The sequence below is a fragment of the Oncorhynchus masou genome, chromosome 21 (assembly GCF_036934945.1).
Source record: "Oncorhynchus masou masou isolate Uvic2021 chromosome 21, UVic_Omas_1.1, whole genome shotgun sequence".
Taxonomy (NCBI): Eukaryota; Metazoa; Chordata; class Actinopteri; order Salmoniformes; family Salmonidae; genus Oncorhynchus; species Oncorhynchus masou.
The window spans coordinates 19,568,283-19,589,276 of NC_088232.1; the positions used below are offsets into that span (position 1 = coordinate 19,568,283).

Genomic DNA, 20,994 nt, shown 5'->3' on the forward strand with positions numbered 1-20,994 from the left:
GAATGATGCCCCCAGCATAAGAAACAATGTCTTTTTTTGCGACATTTTCGAATCATAGTCGCACGCCTCATGTAGCCTAGCCCGTTGACCTATATGTTTTAATAAGGTTTGTATCACAACTAAAGTGGATAGAGCCTGAAATACATAAGCAGCGCGTGAGTTTCAAGTTTGGGGAAGATCATTTTCACCATAAAAATGCACCTTTATAATAAAAGCATTACATGGATAATCGCATTTGCGGTCACTTTTGATAATGGTGTTTTCCGCTAATGCAACATTTGCGCTTATAGCCTACTACCGTGTGCACATTGATGCGCTTATAATGTGAAGAAATAGCCTAATAGTTGATCAACATTTTAAGTTAAACGTTCTGATCTGTTGTGTCAGCCACATTGTGTAAAAAAAGTTTTTTTTTATGCTAGTGGTTATATTCATTTGGGATCTATCGCATCCCACAGCAGTCCCAGACTATGTTGGGAATATTGATTTCTTGCACAGAATAGAATAGGTCGACCTTTTGTACTATGGGAGATAGTAGATTGACATAAGCGAGTATTTTTGCTGTTCTTTAGGCCTACTCATCTTGTTGGCAGATGAAAGGTAAATGTGGACAGTTCTTCCAATATCTTCAATATGCACCTCGGAATTGTCTAAAGAGGCGAGCAGTTACGTCCCCGATGTGTCTGTCTTCACTTGTAGCCTGTGAGAAAGACCCAATCACATGATGGAGCGCGCAGCACTCAGCGAGAAGGGTACAATGGCCTCTGGCCGCAAAAGGCATGGATTTCTTTAGGGTGCATTACCTCCACACAAAGGGGATGCCACCGTGAAATTGTAGGCATTATCAAGTGCTTGTCAAATTGGGAATGAGTGACTGATGTGGTGTATACAGCCTGGGCAAAAAACAAAGCAGAGCTCATGCCTTTCAAGCAACTTTTTTCAAATCATCATTAGAGTCTCATCATCCAGCCTTACAATGTATTAAAGATCTAAACATATAGCTCAAAGTTTGCAGAACACCTAAAGTTACATTAACTCAAAATTAAGCGTATAGGAGTACCAATTTATTTGTTAACCGTTCAATACAGAATAGCCACATGTGCGCACTCCCTCAAATCGTTTGGAGAAAATATCCTTTCTATTTTATTCAGCTTTGTTAAATTGTATTCTTCGAACTATAAAATAATGCTAACGGAATTCTAAGCAAATCTTGTCTGCTAAATGAACTAGTGTAGCCCACAGGCATTTGACAAAGCCAGAGAAGGCCCTAACATAAGGACAACTCAGAGTATGCTATTCTTTTCTTCTGAAATAGACCACATTTTCTTCATATCACGCTTCTTTAGACCTGTCTAAAATAAATAATGGATTTATTGTGAAGGTGTAGGCTTCAACACTGAAGCATGCATGAGAGCACCAGCTGTTCCGGACGACTGTGTGATCATTCTCTCCATAGCCGATGTGAGCAAGACCTTTAAACAGGTCAACATTCACAAAGCCGCGGGGCCAGAAGGATTACCAGGACATGTACTCAAAGCATGCGCAGACCAACTGGCAAGTATCTTCACTGACATTTTCAATGTCTCCCTGGCCGAGTCTGTAATACCTATCTATGTTTCAAACAGACCACCATAGTCCCTGTGCCCAAGGAAGCGTAGGTAACCTGCCAAAATGATTACCGCCCCGTAGCACTCATGTTGGTAGCCATGAAGTGCTTTGAAAGGCTGGTCATGGCTCACATCAACACCATTTAGGCCAGAAACCCTAGACCCACTCCAATTCGCATAGTGCCCCAACAGCTCCACAAATGATGCAATCTCTACTGCAGTCCACACTGCCCTTTCCCACCTGGACAAAAAGAACACCTATTTGAGAATGCTTTTCATTGACTACAGCTCAGCGTTCAACACCATAATACCCACAAAGCTAAGGACCTGGGACTAAACACCTCCCTGAAGTGGAGCGGGTCGAGAGTTTCAAGTTCCTTGGTGTCCACATCACCAACAAACTATCACGGTCCAAACACACCAAGACAGTTCTGGAGAGGGCATGACAACACCCCACCCCCCCCCCCCCCTCAAGTGACTGAAAAGATTTGTCATGGGTCCCCAGATCCTCAAAGTTCTACAGCTGAACCATCGAGAGCACCCTGAGCATCCTGATCACTGCCTGGTATAGAAACTGCTCGTCATCTGACCCTAATGGCACTACAGAGGGAAGTGGGTTCAGCCCGTACATCACTGGGGCCAAGCTTCCTGACATCCAGGACATATATACTAGGCGGTCTCAGAGGAAGGCCCAGACTCCAGTCAGCCGCCATAGACTGTTCTCTTTGCTACCACACGGCAAACGGTACCGGAGCACCAAGTCTAGGACCAAAAAGCTCCTTAACAGCTTCTACCCCCAAGCCATAAAACTGCTGAACAACTAATCAAATGGCCACCCAGACTATTTACATTGCCCCCCTTTGTTTTTTACACTGCTGCTACTCGCTGTTTAATATCTACGCATAGTCACTTTACAAATTACCTCGACTAACCTGTAACCCTGCACATTGATTCGGTACTGGTACCCACTGTATTAGAGGTCGACCGATTATGATTTTTCAACACCGATACCGATTATTGGAGGACCAAAAAGGCCGATACCGATTAATCGGACAATTTTATTATTATTATTTTTTGTAATAATGACAATTACAACAATACTGAATTAACACTTATTTTAACTTAATATAAAACATCAATAAAATCAATATAGCCTCAAATAAATAATGAAACATGTTCAATTTGGTTTAAATAATGCAAAAACAAAGTGTTGGAGAAGAAAGTAATATGTGCCATGTAAAAATGTGTGCCATGTAAAATATGTGCCATGTAAAAAAGCTAACGTTTAAGTTCCTTGCTCAGAACATGAGAACATATGAAAGTTGGTGGTTCCTTTTAACATGAGACTTCAATATTCCAAGGTAAGAGGTTTTAGGTTGTAGTTAATAAAGTATTTATAGGACTATTTCTCTCTACCATTTGTATTTCATTAACCTTTGACTATTGGATGTTCTTATAGGCTCTATAGTATTGCCATTGTAACAGTATAGCTTCCGTCCCCCTCCTCGTCCCTACCTGGGCTCGAATCAGGAACACATCGACAACAGCCACACTCGAAGCATCGTTACCCATCGCTCCACAAAAGCCGCGGCCCTTGCAGCGCAAGGGGAATAACTACTCCAAATCTAAAAGCGAGTGACGTTTGAAACAGTATTAGCGCACACCCAGCTAACTAGCTAGCCATTTCACATTGGTTACACCAGCCATTAGGCTGATAGGCTTGAAGTCATAAACAGCGCTGTGCTTGCGAAGAGCTGCTGGCAAAACGCACGAAAGTGCTTGAATGAATGATTACGGGCCTGCTGCAGACTACTCTATCAAATCAGACTTAATTATAACATAATAACACACAGAAATACGAGCCTTTGCTCATTAATATGATCGAATCTGGAAACTAAAATTTTGAAAACAAAACGTTTATTATTTTAGTGAAATACGGAACCGTTCGGTATTTTATCTAATGGGTGGCATCCCTAAGTCTAAATATTCTTGTTACATTGCACAACCTTTAATGTATGTCATAATTACGTAAAATTCTGGCAAATTAGTTCGCAATTAGCCAGGCAGCCCAAACTGTTACATATACCCTGACTCTGCGTGCAATGAACGCAAGAGAAATTACACAATTTCACCTGGTTGATATTGCCTGCTAAACTGGATTAGTAGTTATAACTAGTGATTATGATTGATTGTTTTTTACAAGATAAGTTTAATGCTAGCTAGCAATTTACCTTAGCTTCTACTGCATTCATGTAACAGGCAGGTTACTCGCGGAGTGCAATGGTTAGAGCGTTGGACGAGTTAACTGTGCGATTGCAAGATTGGAACCCTGAGCTGACAAGGTGAAAATCTGTTGTTCTGCCCCTGAACAAGGCAGTTCTTAGCTGACTTGCCTAGTTAAATAAAAGGTATAAAAATATATATTTTTTTATTTTTTTATTTTTTTTATAATCAGAAATCGGTGCCCAGAATTACCGATTTCAGATTGTTATGAAAACTTAATTTATCGGCCCTTCCGATTAATCGGTCGACCTCTACCCTGTATATAGCCTCGTTATTTTTATGTAAATTGATTGTGTTACTCTTTGTTTGATTCAAAACATGTTTTACTTTAGTTTATTTAGTAAATATTTTATTAACTCTATTTCAACTGCGTTGTTGGTTAAGGGCTTGTAAGTAAGCATTTCACGGTAAGGTCTACACCTGTTGTATTCAGCGTGTTTGACAAATAACATTTGATTCGATTTGATTATGTTACATGGATTTATTAGACTTGTTAAAATGTAGATTTTAGCCAGCAGATGCTAAATGTGTTTATGTTAATTAACGGTCAATTACCGTGAGACCGAAAGTTATTTGCTTGACAATCAATGGCTGACTAAATTTTGTGACCAGCACAACCCTACTCACAGTCAATTGTTGTCTACAGAATAAAGACAGAATAAAGAAGGATTTTTAAGTCTTGAGACAATTGAGACATGGATTGTGTATGTAAAAAAATGGAAGTGCCTTTGAACAGGATATGGTAGTAGGTGCCAGGCACACCAGTTTATGTCAAGAACTGCAATGCTCCTGGGTTTTTCACACTCACACTCACACAGTTTCCTGTGTGTATCAGAAATGGTCCACCACTCAAATGGCATCCAGCCAACTTGACACAGCTCTGGGAAGCATTGGAGTCAACATGGACCAGTATCCCTGTGGGGTGCGCAACTCAATATTAGGAAGTTGTGCCTTATGTTTGGTATACTCAGTGTCTTTTTGTAGAATGACTGATTGTCTATATAATCTTGAATTGTCTTCAAAATGTCATAGCAATGAGTGTCTGAATGTCTGATCCCTCTTGGAGTACTAAGTATCAGTCAGCCAGTCAGTCAGTGATGTCGTACAAGTCCTTAGGTATCTCAGGATATGACATCATGTGACTTCCTCTTGTGTTGTAGCTGCTGATGTCAGTGTTTGACAACAGTATGAAGACCTACAACGTGGTGGAGAATGACCCGTATGACTGGGAGAGGACTGGGTCTGATGGCACTCTGAGCATCAACGCCACAGCCACCACACCACAGCACCACACACGCCTCACGCCTGCACACATGGGGTAAGAGACTGGGAATCATGGACTAGCTGTTTGAAAGTCCACTGAGGGTTTAGGGCACATATGTCAGAGTCAAGGCCCGCGGGCCACATCCGGCCCGCGAGAAGGTTTTTTACGGCCCCTGGGATGATCTTGATTTATTATTAGAACCGGCCCGCAGACCGCAGCAAGCCGGCAGCCCGCAGATCTTTTACACGCACCAATACTACATTTCCCACAATGCAACGGTGACGCACCGAGCAGTAGGCTGCTTCATTTCAATATTTATTGGCACAGCAGTCGTCAGCATCACAGTAAAATTAACTTTCAGATACCCATCAAAAATGGCAAAACGGAAGGTGGACACTGAGAACCGGGGTTTCAAACAAGGTGGGAGTCGGAGTATATGTTCACGGAGGTAGCTGGAAAACCTGTGTGTCTTCTGTGTGGAGAAAGTGTGGCGGTACTGAAAGAGTATAATCTGAGACGACATTATGAAACGAAACACGCGGACAAAAACAAGAATATGGACATGGAACAAAGGCTACAAAAGGCAGAGGAATTAAAACGAGGCCTCAAATCTCGACAGGCTCTGTTCAAAAAAGCCAAATCACAAGGCCAGGCTGCTGTCAAGGCCAGTTTTATTTTGGCAGAAGAGATCGCTAAATCAGCCCGGCCATTTACGGAGGGGGATTTCATCAAAAACTGCATGATTAAAGTTTGTGACGAAGTTTGCCCAGAAAAAAGGCAACTCTTTTTAAATGTGAGTCTGAGCAGAAACACCATTGCCGAGAGAGTAGACCAGTTGTCCATCAATCTAAAAGAGCAGCTTGTGAAAAAGGGAAAAGATTTCATTGCATATTCCTTGGCTGTGGATGAGAGCACCGACATTTCTGACATTGCCCAGTTGTCAATTTTCATCCGCGGAGTGGACTCCAGCCTAAGCGTGACAGAGGAGTTTTTGGCTTTACGTCCTATGCATGGCACAACTACGGGGCATGATTTGTATGAAGAGGTGTCAAGATGTGTAAATGAGATGGAGCTGCCTTGGGAAAAACTCGTGGGTTTGACAACCGACGGGGCACCTGCGATGTGTGGACACAGGAGCGGACTGGTGGCGAAGATACGGGAAAAGATGCAAGAGGAAAACGCGACAGGTGAGCTGACAGCTTATCATTGTATCATACACCAGGAAGCGTTGTGCGGTAAAGCCTTGAAAATGGAGCATGTAATGAGCATCATCACGCGCACAGTTAACTTTATCAGAGGTTTGAATCACCGCCAGTTCAAGGCATTTCTGACGGAGTTAGAAACGGAGCATGGTGATTTGCCTTATCACACAGAGGTGCGATGGCTAAGCCAGGGAAAGGTGCTTCAAAGATGTTTCGAGCTTCGTGAGGAGATTTGTCTGTTCTTGGACAGCAAAGGGAAAGACACAACACAACTCCGAGACGAAATGTTTCTGTGTGAAATGGCTTTTCTGTGTGACATTACGAGTCATCTGAATGCAATGAACTTGCAGCTGCAGGGTCGGGATCATGTCATCTCTGATATGTACAGTACAGTGAAGGCATTTAAAACCAAACTGACTCTGTGGGAGACGCAGATGCGGAAAGAAAATTTGAGCCACTTTCCCAGCTGCCAGACCATGAAAGAGAAGCTCTCTACCAGTGCGTTCCCGAGCGCACAGTTGGCTGATAAAATAGGTATGCTTGCCGCTGACTTTCGACGCCGATTTGCTGACTTTGAAGCACAAAAAAGCAGGTTGGAACTGCTCGGTAACCCATTTGCTGTTGACGTGGAAAGCTCACCACCAAACCTCCAAATGGAGTTGATTGACCTCCAATGCAATGATGCACTGAGGGCAAAATATGCGGCAGTGGGTGCTGCGGAGTTCGCCCGTTTCCTCCCCGACACAATGCCCCAGCTGCGCATCCAGGCTGCTCAAACGTTGTCTATGTTTGGCAGCACATACCTGTGTGAACAACTTTTTTCTTTGATGAACCTGAACAAAACATCACACAGAAGTCGACTTACTGCTGAACACCTCCACTCAATTCTGAGGATTTCCTCAGCTCAGAGCCTTACCCCGAACATTGATGAACTTGTGGAAAAGATGGGACACCACCAAGTATCACCCTCAACCTCAAACAAGTGAACATTACTGTGCAATCACATATTTAGAGTTTTTACTCAGTTCAAGTTTAAAAGTTAAAGTTTAATATTTGTTTTCACTGCATGTTACTTCTCCTTAAACAAAGTGTTGTTTTTGATTAATAGATTTTTGCACTTTATTTTATTGTATTTCAATCCAATTATATTTTAAAAATATTTCAGTTGAGTGGATGATAGAAAATTGCTATTATTGTTTTTTTCTTTGAAGTAAATTTAGCCCACTTTTGCTAAAATAGAAAATATAGGCTACTGATGGTGCCTTGAATACCGGTTTCTTTCATTTAATGTTCATGTTATGGGGATTTTTATATAAAGGAAATTTGTCTTTTGTGTCTGTTGAAAATTAAAGATTACTGACAGAGCCATAAGAAAATATTGCTTTATTTATCTGATCATATTGGAATATATTTGTTAGGTTTTCAGTAGGTTCAATTAGGTTCACTAGACTATATGCGTCATTTAAAAATTTTTCAATGAACATTCGAACAGTCCGGCCCTCGGCTTGTAGCTAAATTTTTTATTTGGCCCTCCGTCCATTTGACTTTGACACCCCTGGTTTAGGGGTTTCTTGTTTCTTTCACAATCGCACACTGGTTTTAAAAACAACTATCACTTCTTTACAGAATGAATGAATGAATCTACCTGTTGAATGAATGGATGAATCTTCCAGTTGCTGTCAGTTAGTGACACCATAGTAACCTCTACTCTATAATTCCAGAATGGCGAATGCGTCCCTGGTCCCTGGGGACCTGGCGAGGGAGAACACAGATGACGTGCTGCAGGACGAGCAGCTCAGTGACAATGGGGAGAACAACCCTCCTCCAGACCGCCTCCCTGGATCCCCCAGCATGCCCCGGGCCAACCAGGAAGCTGACGTCTGGGAGATGCTGGACCGTGACCGCAACCGCATCAGGACAGCTGTCTGGAAGGTAAACACACACACGTGAACACACCCACGCACACATACACACCAGCACACATGTATACACACACCCATATCCTTTACCACTCCATCCCCTGGTTCCATCCCCACCAGGCAGCCACAGAGGAGGAGCACAGCAACAACCAGGGGGGTCTCCAGAGCCCACACGCCAACCCCAGTCTGGGCTCTCCTGTCCGGGTACACTCTGAGATGGTGGGGGCCTCCGGGCAGGACGGTGGTGGTCCTCTGCTCAGGAAGCTTCGTAACATCCACAGCTTTGAGCTGGACAGGAGGTTGACCCTAGAGGCCAAGCCCAGCCCTGAACGCTTCCTGGAGGCATGGTCAGTACCCTTACTAACCCCCTGTATCTCTATGCTTCTACACTATTACTTACAACCAGGAATGGGACTTAGCTGAGAAATAAATATATTAGCACTAGAAAGCTGGGATCCTCCTCTTTTTAGTGGCAACCATCAGAACTCTGCTTTCACACAGGATTGCATGTAGAAATGTCTGGGCTCATAAGAACACTTATTTCACTTCACGCGTCAACCCGTTTGAGGAGCAGACTCTCACTGCGCGACAGGTGATATTCCAACTAAACTCTGTATGCCATGGGCTCTCTAACCCAGTTCCTGCAGCTACCTAGTGATTAATTTTGGGAAACTAAGTGAAATCTGTTTGGGAACATCGACAGAAATGTTTTCCCAACTAAATATATATTATTAAGCTGTTGACAGCCCCTCTCTCTTTACGCGCTTGGGAAAGGAATGAACAAATTCACTATAGACAAACCACTAAGCCACCCTGCGCAATCCGTGAACCAACATCATCGACTTGGCCTATACGTTCTCTCCCAGACTCATGGATAGAACATTTGGAGCGTAGCATAAGGTAACCAGGGCATCCAGTATGCATAATAACACAGTCCACACTCAAAGGTGATTACTAGAGTTTTGTTGAATTTTGTATATTAGGCTATTGTATAACAGCACAATTGTTATTTTAATTCAGGCTTGTTGGGGGGGATTGAGTATAAACTCTAAAATGCAATGGGTGTCACCACTTTAGTAAGCGTCCATTTCACTGTATCCAATTGGTAGTTACAGTCTTGTCTCATTGCTGTAACTCCCGTACGGACGTGGGAGAGGCGAAGGTCAAGAGCTGTGCGTCCTCTGAAACACAACCCAACCGAGCCTGTCTGTCTGTATTTCTCTCTCTCCAGCTCAGTGAAGCAGCAGGGTTGTGGGCAGCAGCAGCAGGAGAAGGGGTCTGAGGTGGGCCAGGGTGTGTCTGTACCTGCTGTTGGTGCCATAGCTCTAGGTCGAGCTGGTGGTTCTGACCGAGTCTGGCACTATGACGAGGAGTTCATATCTGGTGGTGGCACCAACGGTAGCTCGCCCAAACCTGTCTCCCCTCACTCCCCCGGCTCCCTGGAGCAAGGCGAGGGGGCACCAAGCAGCGGAGGCTTCGTGGCCCTCAACCTGAGCTCCGGCAGGGGTGAGGTGGACTCCAGGGAGTGGGTGATGGTGGAGAGGCCCAGCGAGTCCCCAGGGACAGGAACTGGGGCGAAGGCTATGACCAGCCCCTCTGAGGAGGAAGAAGAGGACCTGGAGGTGCTGGAGGTACCCCTGGGGGCAGGGCAGGGGTCAAGGGGGAGCCCAAGTCCTGGTCAGGTCCATGGGGACAGGAATGGGAACCTCCAGGGGTCACCAGGGTCCAGGACAGGACCCCCTAGAGTGGACAGGCTGGAGCTGAGTGTGGGACACCCCCCTGGAAGCCTGCCCCCCATCACCCCGACTAGCCCTGCTGAGGGCCTGGCTGAGGAAGTACTCACACAGGTAAGGACCTCATGGACTAGTATTACACAGTTCACTCTAACACACTCCTCTACTATATTACATACCTCACTGTAACACACCCACTATTATATTACATACCTTACTGTAACACACTTCACAATTATATTACATACTTCACTGTAACACACTCCACTATTATATTACATACCTCACTGTAACACACTTCACAATTATATAACATACCTCACTGTAACACACTTCACAATTATATAACATACCTCACTGTAACACACTTCACTATTATATTATATAACATACCTTACTCTGTAACACACTTCACTATTATATTATATTACATACCTCACTGTAACACACTGCAATGTTATATTACATGCCTCACTGTAACACGCATCACTATTGCATACCTCACTGTAACACACTTCACAATTATATAACATACCTCACTTTAACAAATTTCACTGTTTTACATACCTCACAGTAATACACTTCACTATTATATTACATACTTCACTGTAACACACTTCACCTTTCTATTACATACCTCACTGTAACACACTTCACTGTTATATTACATACATCATCTGTAACACACTTCACAATTATATAACATACCTCACTGTAACACACTTCACTATTATATTATATAACATACCTTACTCTGTAACACACTTCACTATTATATTATATTACATACCTCACTGTAACACACTGCAATGTTATATTACATGCCTCACTGTAACACGCATCACTATTGCATACCTCACTGTAACACACTTCACAATTATATAACATACCTCACTTTAACAAATTTCACTGTTTTACATACCTCACAGTAATACACTTCACTATTATATTACATACTTCACTGTAACACACTTCACCTTTCTATTACATACCTCACTGTAACACACTTCACTGTTATATTACATACATCATCTGTAACACACTTCACAATTATATAACATACCTCACTGTAACACACTTCACTATTATATTATATAACATACCTTACTCTGTAACACACTTCACTATTATATTATATTACATACCTCACTGTAACACACTGCAATGTTATATTACATGCCTCACTGTAACACGCATCACTATTGCATACCTCACTGTAACATACTTCACAATTATATAACATACCTCACTTTAACAAATTTCACTGTTTTACATACCTCACAGTAATACACTTCACTATTATATTACATACTTCACTGTAACACACTTCACCTTTCTATTACATACCTCACTGTAACACACTTCACTGTTATATTATATTACATTCCTCACTGTAACATACTGCAATATTATATTACATACCTCACTGTAACAGACATCACTATTACATACCTCACTGTAACACATGTCACTAATACATACCTCACTGTAACACACTTCACTATTATATTACATACCTCACTGTAACACACTTTAATATTACATATCTCGCTGTAACACACTTCACTATTATATTACGTACCCCACTGTAACACACTCCACTGTTATATTACATACCTCACTGTAACACACTTCACAATTATATTTCATACCTCACTGTAACACACTTCACAATTATATTACATACCTCACTGTAACACACTTCACTACTACATACCTCACTGTAACACACTTCACTAGTATATTACATACCTCACTGTAACACACATCACTATTACGTACCTCACTGTAACACACATCACTATTATATTACGTACCTCACTGTAATTAACTTCACTATTATATTACATACCTCACTGTAATTCACTTCACTATTATATTACATACCTCACTGTAACACACATCACTATTATATTACGTACCTCACTGTAACACACATCACCATTACATACCTCACTGGTACACACTTAACTATTATATTACACACCTCACGAGCTCACTTCACTATTATATTACGCACCTCACTGTAACACACTTTACTATTACATATCTCGCTGTAACACACTTCACTATTATATTTACGTACCTTACATTAACACACATCACTATTACATACCTCAATGTAACGCACATCACTATTACATACCTCACTATAACACACTTCACTATTATATTACATACCTCACTGTAACACACTTCACTATTATATTACATGCTTAACTGTAATGCACGTCACTATTAAATACCTCACACAGGTAAAGACATATCATGCAATGTTTACTAAAAGTGTAATACACCTTACACAGAACTAGACACGGTAGGATGCTTCATTCATCTGGGTCAACAGTAGCATCTTGCTGTGGATTGAAGTGAAATGTGATTGTGATCACTAATGTCATGTGAGCTTGTTTCTTTTCTTGTGTGAGCTTGGTAAAACTACAGATACTCCTCAGACAATGTTTTTTTTTGAGAGTGGCTGTTGCTTGAAAGGGCACTTTGATTTGCATTTGATATCATTATTTGCTCTTTATTTACAACTTTCATTTGCTATGTTGATTTTTCTACACTTGAATTCTTGTCCTGGGTTGACCCTTTCACAAACGGTGCTATATGAAGAAATAGATTGTACACTGACTCATGCGATTCCTCTAAGGAGACGTTTTAGATCTCAGGATTCCTCCCACCTCGCCGTCCACTCCCTCAAAGTTTTAAATATATGCTATACTCCTCCTTTCTCACCCCCACCCCCATGCCAATCCGCCCATTTCCCCCACACTACCCTCTCTCCACACCTTCAACTCTTCCTATTTCTCTCCCCGCACTCTACCTGTTCAAACCATCTCTCCTCTTTCACCACCTTCCCTCTCTTTTCACCCTCCCTCTCATCACCTCTCACTCCACACTTCCTCTCCTCTTCCTGTCCTCTCCTCTCCCATCCCCCTCTCCCTCCCTTCCTCTGTCCCTCCCTCCTTCCCTCTCCCACCTCCTCCCGTACTCTTAGCTCCCCACCTCTCCTCCATCCCTGCCTGAGGAGGTTTTGGCCAGGACGTCCAGTCCTCTGCTCCTGCGTTCCCCCAGCCCGCACACCCAGACCCTCCTCACCACCCTGTCGGACCCCCTGCACCAAAGGGACCCTCCTGGAATGAGGCACAGCTATTCAGCCAACCACCAACAGCACCTCCTCCGTCCCACCTCCTGTTCCTCCTGCCACGCCTCCCTACCTCCACCACCTCACCCCGGTTCCGCCCGTAACCAATCGCCCACCGGGCGCAGGAAACTGCCCGCGATCCCGGCGGGTGCCGCCAACAGCAGGTTCCCTTCCGTTATACGCATCACACGTGCCCAACTTCAGCAGGTGATGATCACGCCGCCCACTCCGCCCTGAGGCCACTAACCAATCAGTCGTCTCTATCTTAACCATAACACACCGCCTACCTTCCTCCCTCAGCTATTAGTTTCTTCCTGTCCTTTTTTACAAGTTTTGTTTGGTTGTTCCGTTTGCTTCTTTTTTGTTTCCTTTTGCTGCTCGTGCGTTTGTTTGGCTGTTGTGTTGTTGTGTTGTCATCAGGCAGGCTGCTCTCTCCAGGGAACAGCAGATCATTGTGATGCAGACTGAGCACGCTCAGATCAATGTGTCCTCGTGTCAAGGGAAGGAATTCGGTCAATTCTATTTCAATTCCCTTTCAATTTAGAATGTAAACGGAAATTGCACTTCCACTTTTCTTGATTGAAAGGCGATGTTGAACATTGGAATTTGAATGTCAGTTTACTTCCTGAATTGACTGAATTGAGCCCAACCTTGCTCAGGGAGCTTTCTAATTGGAGTATGTGTGTGTTTAGAATGTGGAGCCATGACAACAGGTTACGTGACAGTAACTTTTGTTTTGGTGATTCTCTGTCTTTTGTCCTTTCCTCTTCTCCTATTCGCTCTCTCTTTTCTCTAAAAACTCAACCTGACCCTCTCTTTCTCTCATTTGTAGTCCCATGCATGGTTGTGTAAATGTTTTTGTTCTTATTGCAGACCTGGGTCAAATACATGTGTCAAATACTTGAGGGGTACTTAGTTTAGCTTTCCAGGTACAATGGAATAGTCCCAAAACTCCAAGTTAAATAAAATACATTATCTATACTATTTGACCCAGGTCTGTCTTGTTGCTGGTTTGATACTGACTAACAACTTAACTGACATTTCCTTGATCTTAATTAAATCTTTTCACATGATCTCTTACAATGTGGCCATTTGACTCTATTTCTCTCTCTCTCCGGCTGTCTTTCTCACTCTCCCCATCTCTCTCTGTAGTTGACAGCTCAGCGGTCCCAGTCAGGCTCAGACAGTGCTCCACATTGCATCCTGCTGGAGAGACGAGGTGAAGCCGCAGCTGAGGCCAAGCAGCCGCAGGATAATACTGCTACCGCTGATATCCACTCCTCCCAGGGCCAGGAGCGCCTGCCCACCCCTAACCATACCTTTACCCAGCCTGGCAGCCAGCCCGCCAGTCCCACCACTCTGGATGACCTCCTGGCAGATACCATGGTCAACGGAGGAGACACCAACACCCAGACCCATACCAAAGCCCACAGTCCTGTGCCAAGCCGAATGTCTTCTCCGCACTCCCCTCGCTCTCCCGTTTCTCCTAATTCTCCCCGTTCTAATTCTCCCCGTTCTCATTCTCCACGCTCCCCCCGCTCCCCCCACAGCCCAGTATTAGGGCTTGTCAACGGCCATCTCTCTCCCCCAGCTTACGGCCAGGGGGATGGCAGCAGTGGAGCCTTCCCAGAGCTGAAGGACCATGAGAGTGACCAGCCCCGGCCAGACAGGGGAGATGGGGTGGAGACCAGTGACCCAGCCCCAGCACTAACCCCCTCCTCCCTGCCCTCCGCCCCCCGTAGGGACCCCTCCCGCAGGCTGAGCCGTATCCCTGTCCTGGAACCCTCCAGTCTACTGGACCTCCTCCCCACTCCTGGCTCTGCCATGGAGAAGCTGCTTCAGAAGAAAGCCCACCACCACCAGGGAGGAGGCCACCACCCAGCCCCCTCTCCCACAGCCTCTCCCTCTCTCTCCCACCGCGGCTCCATGATGGCCTCACTCCCCCGTGGGGAACAGCTGTCCTCCGCCTCGGACCGCTCTGAGACGGCCGATGAGTCATTCCTGGGGTCACGCTCCGACCGCCAGGGGGACGATGCCCCCTCCCTGTCCTCCTCCTCCAGCCCCCTGTCCCGTAAGAGCAGGATCCCTCGCCCTGTTAACCTTCCTAACCCGGCCACAGATCAGGAGCGAGCTGCACAGTACCTACCACGCCCACCCCCGGGCAAGCCACCCAGTCGCCCTGCAGTGGAGGGCAGGTAATATAACTCTTCATTATTAGTTTTTATTACCTGTCTATGCCATCTGTCATAGTAGCCTGGTCCCAGATCTGTTTGTGCTGCCTTGCCAACTCCTATGGTCATTGTCATGCTACTGTTTGGACACAAACAGATCTGGGATGAGGCTACTATCATTCAGCTGAATTACTCTCATTTTGCCTTAATGATCTCAATTTACAATGTATATCTAAAGTTACAAACCTATATTCTCCATATTCCATCCTCCACCCAAGGCTCAGGCGTTACCGAATTCGAGCGGGCAGCACCAGCGACTCAGACCTCCTTACCTGCCTGGCCCAGCTCATGCACCATGGTCATGGTGGTGGTTCTGTCCGCGGCTCCCCCCACCACGGCCGCTCCTCAGCTCAGCACGGAGGCTCCCGGATGGGCATGTGTAGCCTGACCAGCTCCCCCCACCACCATCACCACCGGAGCTCCAGCGCATCTCCACGCAGCTCCTCCTCTCTACAGCGCTCTGTCTCCTCCTCCCCCTCCCGCCACGAACACCGCGGGGGAGAGAGAGGAGGAGGGGTTTGTTTCGGTCGGTCCCGATCCCCTCCTAGCTTCTCCGGGTCCCCCCCTCCTCCCCGGCGCTCCTACCCTCACCACCAGGAGACTTGCTGCGGTCGCCAGGCCCGCACCGGGCCCTTCCACCAGCACGCCCCCAGGGGGAAAGTCTGCAGCCGTGAGGAGAGAGAGAGGAAGTGCTCCAGCAAGCTGAGCAGCAGATAGGGGCCCACTACTCCAGCTCTGGTCCAAGCCTGGCCCACAGGAAGCTCTGGGTCTATTTATTAAAGCGTCTCAGGGTAGGAGCAGGTCCCCTCTGTCATTGTAATCTTATTCATGAAGTACGTAAATAATAAAGAATCACTAAACTTATCCTAGATCAGCACTCCTATTCTGAGATGCTTTGTGAGTAGGCCCTGGGGGTCAGTGTTGTTGCCACAGCAGAGGGTGGGATGTTCATACAGACCAGACGATCATGATGAGGATCTGAGGCCTCTGTCAGAGAATACTGAACTTAATGTCCTCCCCCCTCTCCTCCCCGTTCAGTTTCTCCCCACACCCCGCTGTCCTCTATCTCTCCTTCACTCTTTCTCCTCTTATTCCTTCCATTTTGTCATAGTTTAATCACTCATTTATATGCCCACTTTAAGCGGTCATACCTCATGCAAAAAGTATCCAGATGCGTCATGCTGTGTGTAAAATGTAGGGGTACTTACTTCCCTCATCTCCTCAGTGAAAGTGAACACACTTCATTCAGATTACCCTAGGACTCTCATGGTGGAAATTCAGTGGATGAGCACTTGTGTATTAATCACTAACCATTATTATATTGGCTTGTTCTATTGTGTTTCCTCTGTACTGGCCTCTGGAGCGCAGTGCATAGCAGGCCTACATGTATGGCCATGAAGCCCTCGAGAGAAATGTACACTATCTACAGATCCTATTTATTTCTATTTTGACACTCCTGTCACACCAGTTACACTCTCTCTCTCCGTCTTTGACTTCAGATGTACTGTATAGCGAGGGTCCTTTATTTCAAAGGCATCTAAAGCAATCGATCGATCAGTGAAAGAAGTGATCATTTTGAGCGATCCTTCCTTTAATACAATCGTATAGTGTGTGTGTGTGTGAGCTCACACACCTACTTGTGCCTACTGTGTTGATTGATTGATTGATTGATTGATTGGGGGAACCTAAATGTCAAAGTAAGTGTGTGATTGAATACTAGTAACTGGGCCTTGATTCCCTTTATATGCTCCTCTTGAGAAAGGAGTCTGACTTTGCGTCCTAATTCTTTACCCTTCTGCCTTGGACGTAAAAGTAATGATGTAAGAAATATGATGGCAACCCTCCCTAGCCTTGTCCATGCTTACACCAATCCAGCGATTTTAAATGCATGGATGGGAGGGAACTGCACACTTGGGGAGAATTGGGACACAGCCTGCTGATAACTTTATAACAGTAGTAGTGAATACAAGGCAACACTAAGTTATAATGATTATTACTGTATAATAAACACTTGTCTTAATGTGTGCCTTGCCTTGGCACTTTGGGCAGCTCCTGGTTTCACTACAAAGTAGGCTATGATTCTCATTTTTACAAAATGACCCCCTGCAAAAATTGTGCCAGCTTCTGACAGTCCTCTTCATGTGAGTGTAACATTATATTATTCACCATAAGGAAAAGGAAGCAAAGTGAATGGTTTTATTTTATTTATTCTAGACATTATTTTAAGAAAACTTTGATATCCTGTTTGTCTAAATGTTATGACAGGTCCAATATTTATGTCAAATAATGTCATGCTATTTATACCATATAAATATCATGTATCGTATACCAAATCAGTGTTTCAAACTTCCCAAAGGATAAAAAAAAAACATGTGCAAGAGAATGTTTTGTTTCTTTTGTAATGACATACTGTATGTTGTGTGCACTATTACCTCAGAGTTCATGTATTGTTTGAGAACCAACCACATTTTCAATGAACACTATCATTTAAAACCTCCCTCACCTGACCTTTCTTCTACCTACTAAACCCCCTCCCCCTCCCCCCTCCCCTCTAGCCTGAAATCCAGAACCGGTTTTGTTCTGACATTCCACTCCTTGTACTGCGTGTTATTGCCCAACAGTGGAATGAAAAGGAGTAGCAAGGAGTGGAATGATAGCAGAAACCGACTGAAACACGGGCTACCTCTCCCCACCACCTCTGCTTGTAAGATACTGTAATATAACTAACCACCGCTTCCAGCACTATTACTCCTTGCATGCGCTGCCTACCAAGAAAAGAGAGAAACCAAACAATCAACCAATCAGTAAAGTAAGCAGCATACCAGTTCCCATAATGCATTGTGAATGTCAAAGGGAATTCTTCTTCTTGTTGGATAGTACCGTATGCATTTTGGTTGGAATATTTAATTTGTTTCGTTTTCCATTTCTCCTCACAATCTCGATCACTCTTCACTCTTATCGTCCCACCTGGTCCACAGCATTGATCTGCTTTTCTAGCTCTCCAAACGCTCATAATCCTAGGACTACTGCACTGACTGATTCGGTAATACTCCTGAAAAAGGATGCTGGCGAAATACCGACGGTAGAATTTTTAATACCGTTTAAAAAACAACAAACGTTTTTTTTTTTTTGGGGGGGGGGGGGGCGTGCTACGCCACTGCTTATAAATGTAAGTTAAGTATCGCTATAAGAAATCTAAAATGTGTCAAATAAATGATATCCAGCTCAGGGCTCCAGCTATGCATAGAGTTTCCTAACTTGCTAGTTAAGTGGCAAGATGTTAAGATCAGGCTTCTTGGTTATAACAGAGACATTCAACTCCCTCCTGGATCAAGATCCCTGTTGCCTAAATTGTTTTGTGCATCAAAAACGGTAAGATGCTATGAAAATCTGGTTCCCACCCAAACCTTATACAACCAATATGCAGTGGGAGTAATCTACTATACCACTGCTCTATGAGATGGACTCCATTGCTCTGTCATGATATACAGTACTGGATGTCAAGTGAGTTGTTTTACTTGGTCCATTGTGATAGATTGTCTTGGTACTTGGCTGCATACAGCCTGGTGGCGTTCCAGGTTGCTTACATTGCAGACAAGCTGATACAGATCTGATTCAACGTAGATCTCTACAAATGTGGGCATAGTGTTTAACATAGCGGGAACCCCATCAATTACTTAATGATCTGATGATCTATGCAACATGTGGGCAACCTTGAAAAACCCCTCTGTCTCACAGCGTCGTCACTATCTGGCCAAGTTGCAAAATCATAAGCCCTAGCCTATTTCTACAAGTTCTCTTTTTAAAATCTGGTTTTAAACCTAACCTTAACCCTAACCTCAGTGCTGACCTTATGCCTAACCTTCAATTAAGACCAAAAAGCTAATTTTGTTTTTCTGCAGCCTGCCCATCTAGTGGGAACTGTTTCACAGAGCAGCTATGATATGACTTATCCCAAGGCTAGACACAGACAGTGTTCAGTCAGTCGGTCGCCTTAATCATGTCTCTTCTCTTTCCTTGGCTGTGTAAGCAAGGGATGACTGAACTGTGTCTGTCTGTTTGTCTACTCTGTGCTGAGGAACACTCCACTGCTTAGCCACCAAGCTCCTGTCAGGTTCTTCCATAGACTGTATAGGGTTCTTCCGAGTCCCTTTCCATCCTTGATAGGTGTGTTGTCCGTCCCGTCTTGCCTGCCTTTACAGATCTGTGGAAATGATTTATCCAGCAGATTAGAGGCAGAGTATTGGTGTTTGCCTTTCAGATATATAGCTTTTCTTTCTGTGGGCACCTCTGCTCTTATTGGCCAATTTGATCCAATCAAGTTGTCCATTGACTGGACAGAATGTTTGAAGTCACCGGCAGTAGCCAATAGCCATTTGACCACTGAGCTGTGTCTGGATTCTGGAATCAGAAATGAGTTTGAAGGTGTTTTAAGGTGTATGATAAAGCTCTGTTTTTACATCCAGAGATTGTGATACGAATGTACAGTACATATACAGTAGTACCACACCAAGCAGTGAGTGATCTTTTCAATTCTAGATTATATTCGGAACTTCCATAAGCTAACTGACTTCAGCTGTAGTTGCTCAAAACGTTTAATATATACCTGTAAAAAGTTCAATGTATTTATTTAAAAGGTCATCTTGATTAACCGTAACTTAATTGTTTCACTAAAGGCTTTAATAGAAGGAAAATGCTGAAGGAATAAAGTGCTGCTGATTTTGGGAAAATATCATCAATCCATTCATTAATATTTGCATTTTATTGTTATTATTGCACAAAAAGTGGTATATTTAAGCAGTAAGACCTGGGGGGGTGGTATATGGACAATGGTCTGTTCTTTTTAAGCACTATGCAATGCGGAGTGCTTGGATACAGCCCTTAGTAGTGGTATATTGGCCATATACCACAAACCCCCCCTGTTGCCTTATTGTTATTATAAACCGGTTACCAACGTAATTAGAGCAGTAAAAATAAATGTTTTGTCATGCACGTGGTATACAGTCTGATATACCATGGCTGTCAGCCAATCTGCATTCAGGGCTCAAAGCACCCAGTTTATAATGTTACTTTCTGGACTGAGATTATGATTTGCCCCTGACTGTATGGTGGTGTGATTGTGAAGGTGTCACATGTGTCATAGCCTACCTGTATCTGTGGTCCAATGATTGTACTCATTCATGGCCACAGATACTGTGTTTTTGGGCCAAAAGGCCAAATGTAAAAACAACAACAACAAATTGATGTATTGGGTAGTGATGCTCATCGTTGAGACCCATTGCTTGTGTGACTTCAGTTTTAGATATTTCTTGAAATTCTTCACGTTTTAGTCCTGTGTTGCAATGTAACGGTTTTGAAATGTATGTACAGTCACAAGGAAAGAATGTAACAAGAGGAGGATCGACATTGTACATAACTGTAATTATGTATGCTTATTTTATCATTTGTACCATATCATTGCCTTGTACAGTGTTTTTTTTCTGTTCGTTTACAATTATTTTGTATTTTATTTTTATAAACTGGTTATAAATAAAATACTCATTCAGCATGCAGAAAACACCTAAACTGTTTGCCTATTTATTTTATTTGAGAAGTGGTCTGCAACAG

General features: G+C 43.9%; 1 protein-coding gene across 2 annotated transcripts in view; it reads left to right on the top strand.

The window, feature by feature from the left end:
- The window catches only part of LOC135507930 (tau-tubulin kinase 2-like), a 35,028-nt gene extending 14,082 nt beyond the window's left edge, over positions 1-20,946 (top strand). Inside the window, exons 8-14 of one of the 2 annotated variants that reach the window (XM_064927732.1) lie at positions 5,051-5,208; positions 8,078-8,288; positions 8,396-8,622; positions 9,507-10,122; positions 13,010-13,363; positions 14,309-15,351; positions 15,606-20,946. In XM_064927732.1, coding sequence (XP_064783804.1) covers positions 5,051-5,208; positions 8,078-8,288; positions 8,396-8,622; positions 9,507-10,122; positions 13,010-13,363; positions 14,309-15,351; positions 15,606-16,104 — 3,108 coding nt within the window. In that variant the 3' untranslated portion in view covers positions 16,105-20,946. The remainder of the gene's footprint in view (positions 1-5,050; positions 5,209-8,077; positions 8,289-8,395; positions 8,623-9,506; positions 10,123-13,009; positions 13,364-14,308; positions 15,352-15,605) is intronic. The other variant, XM_064927733.1, reaches the window with a different exon arrangement.
- Positions 20,947-20,994: the final 48 nt, after the last annotated feature.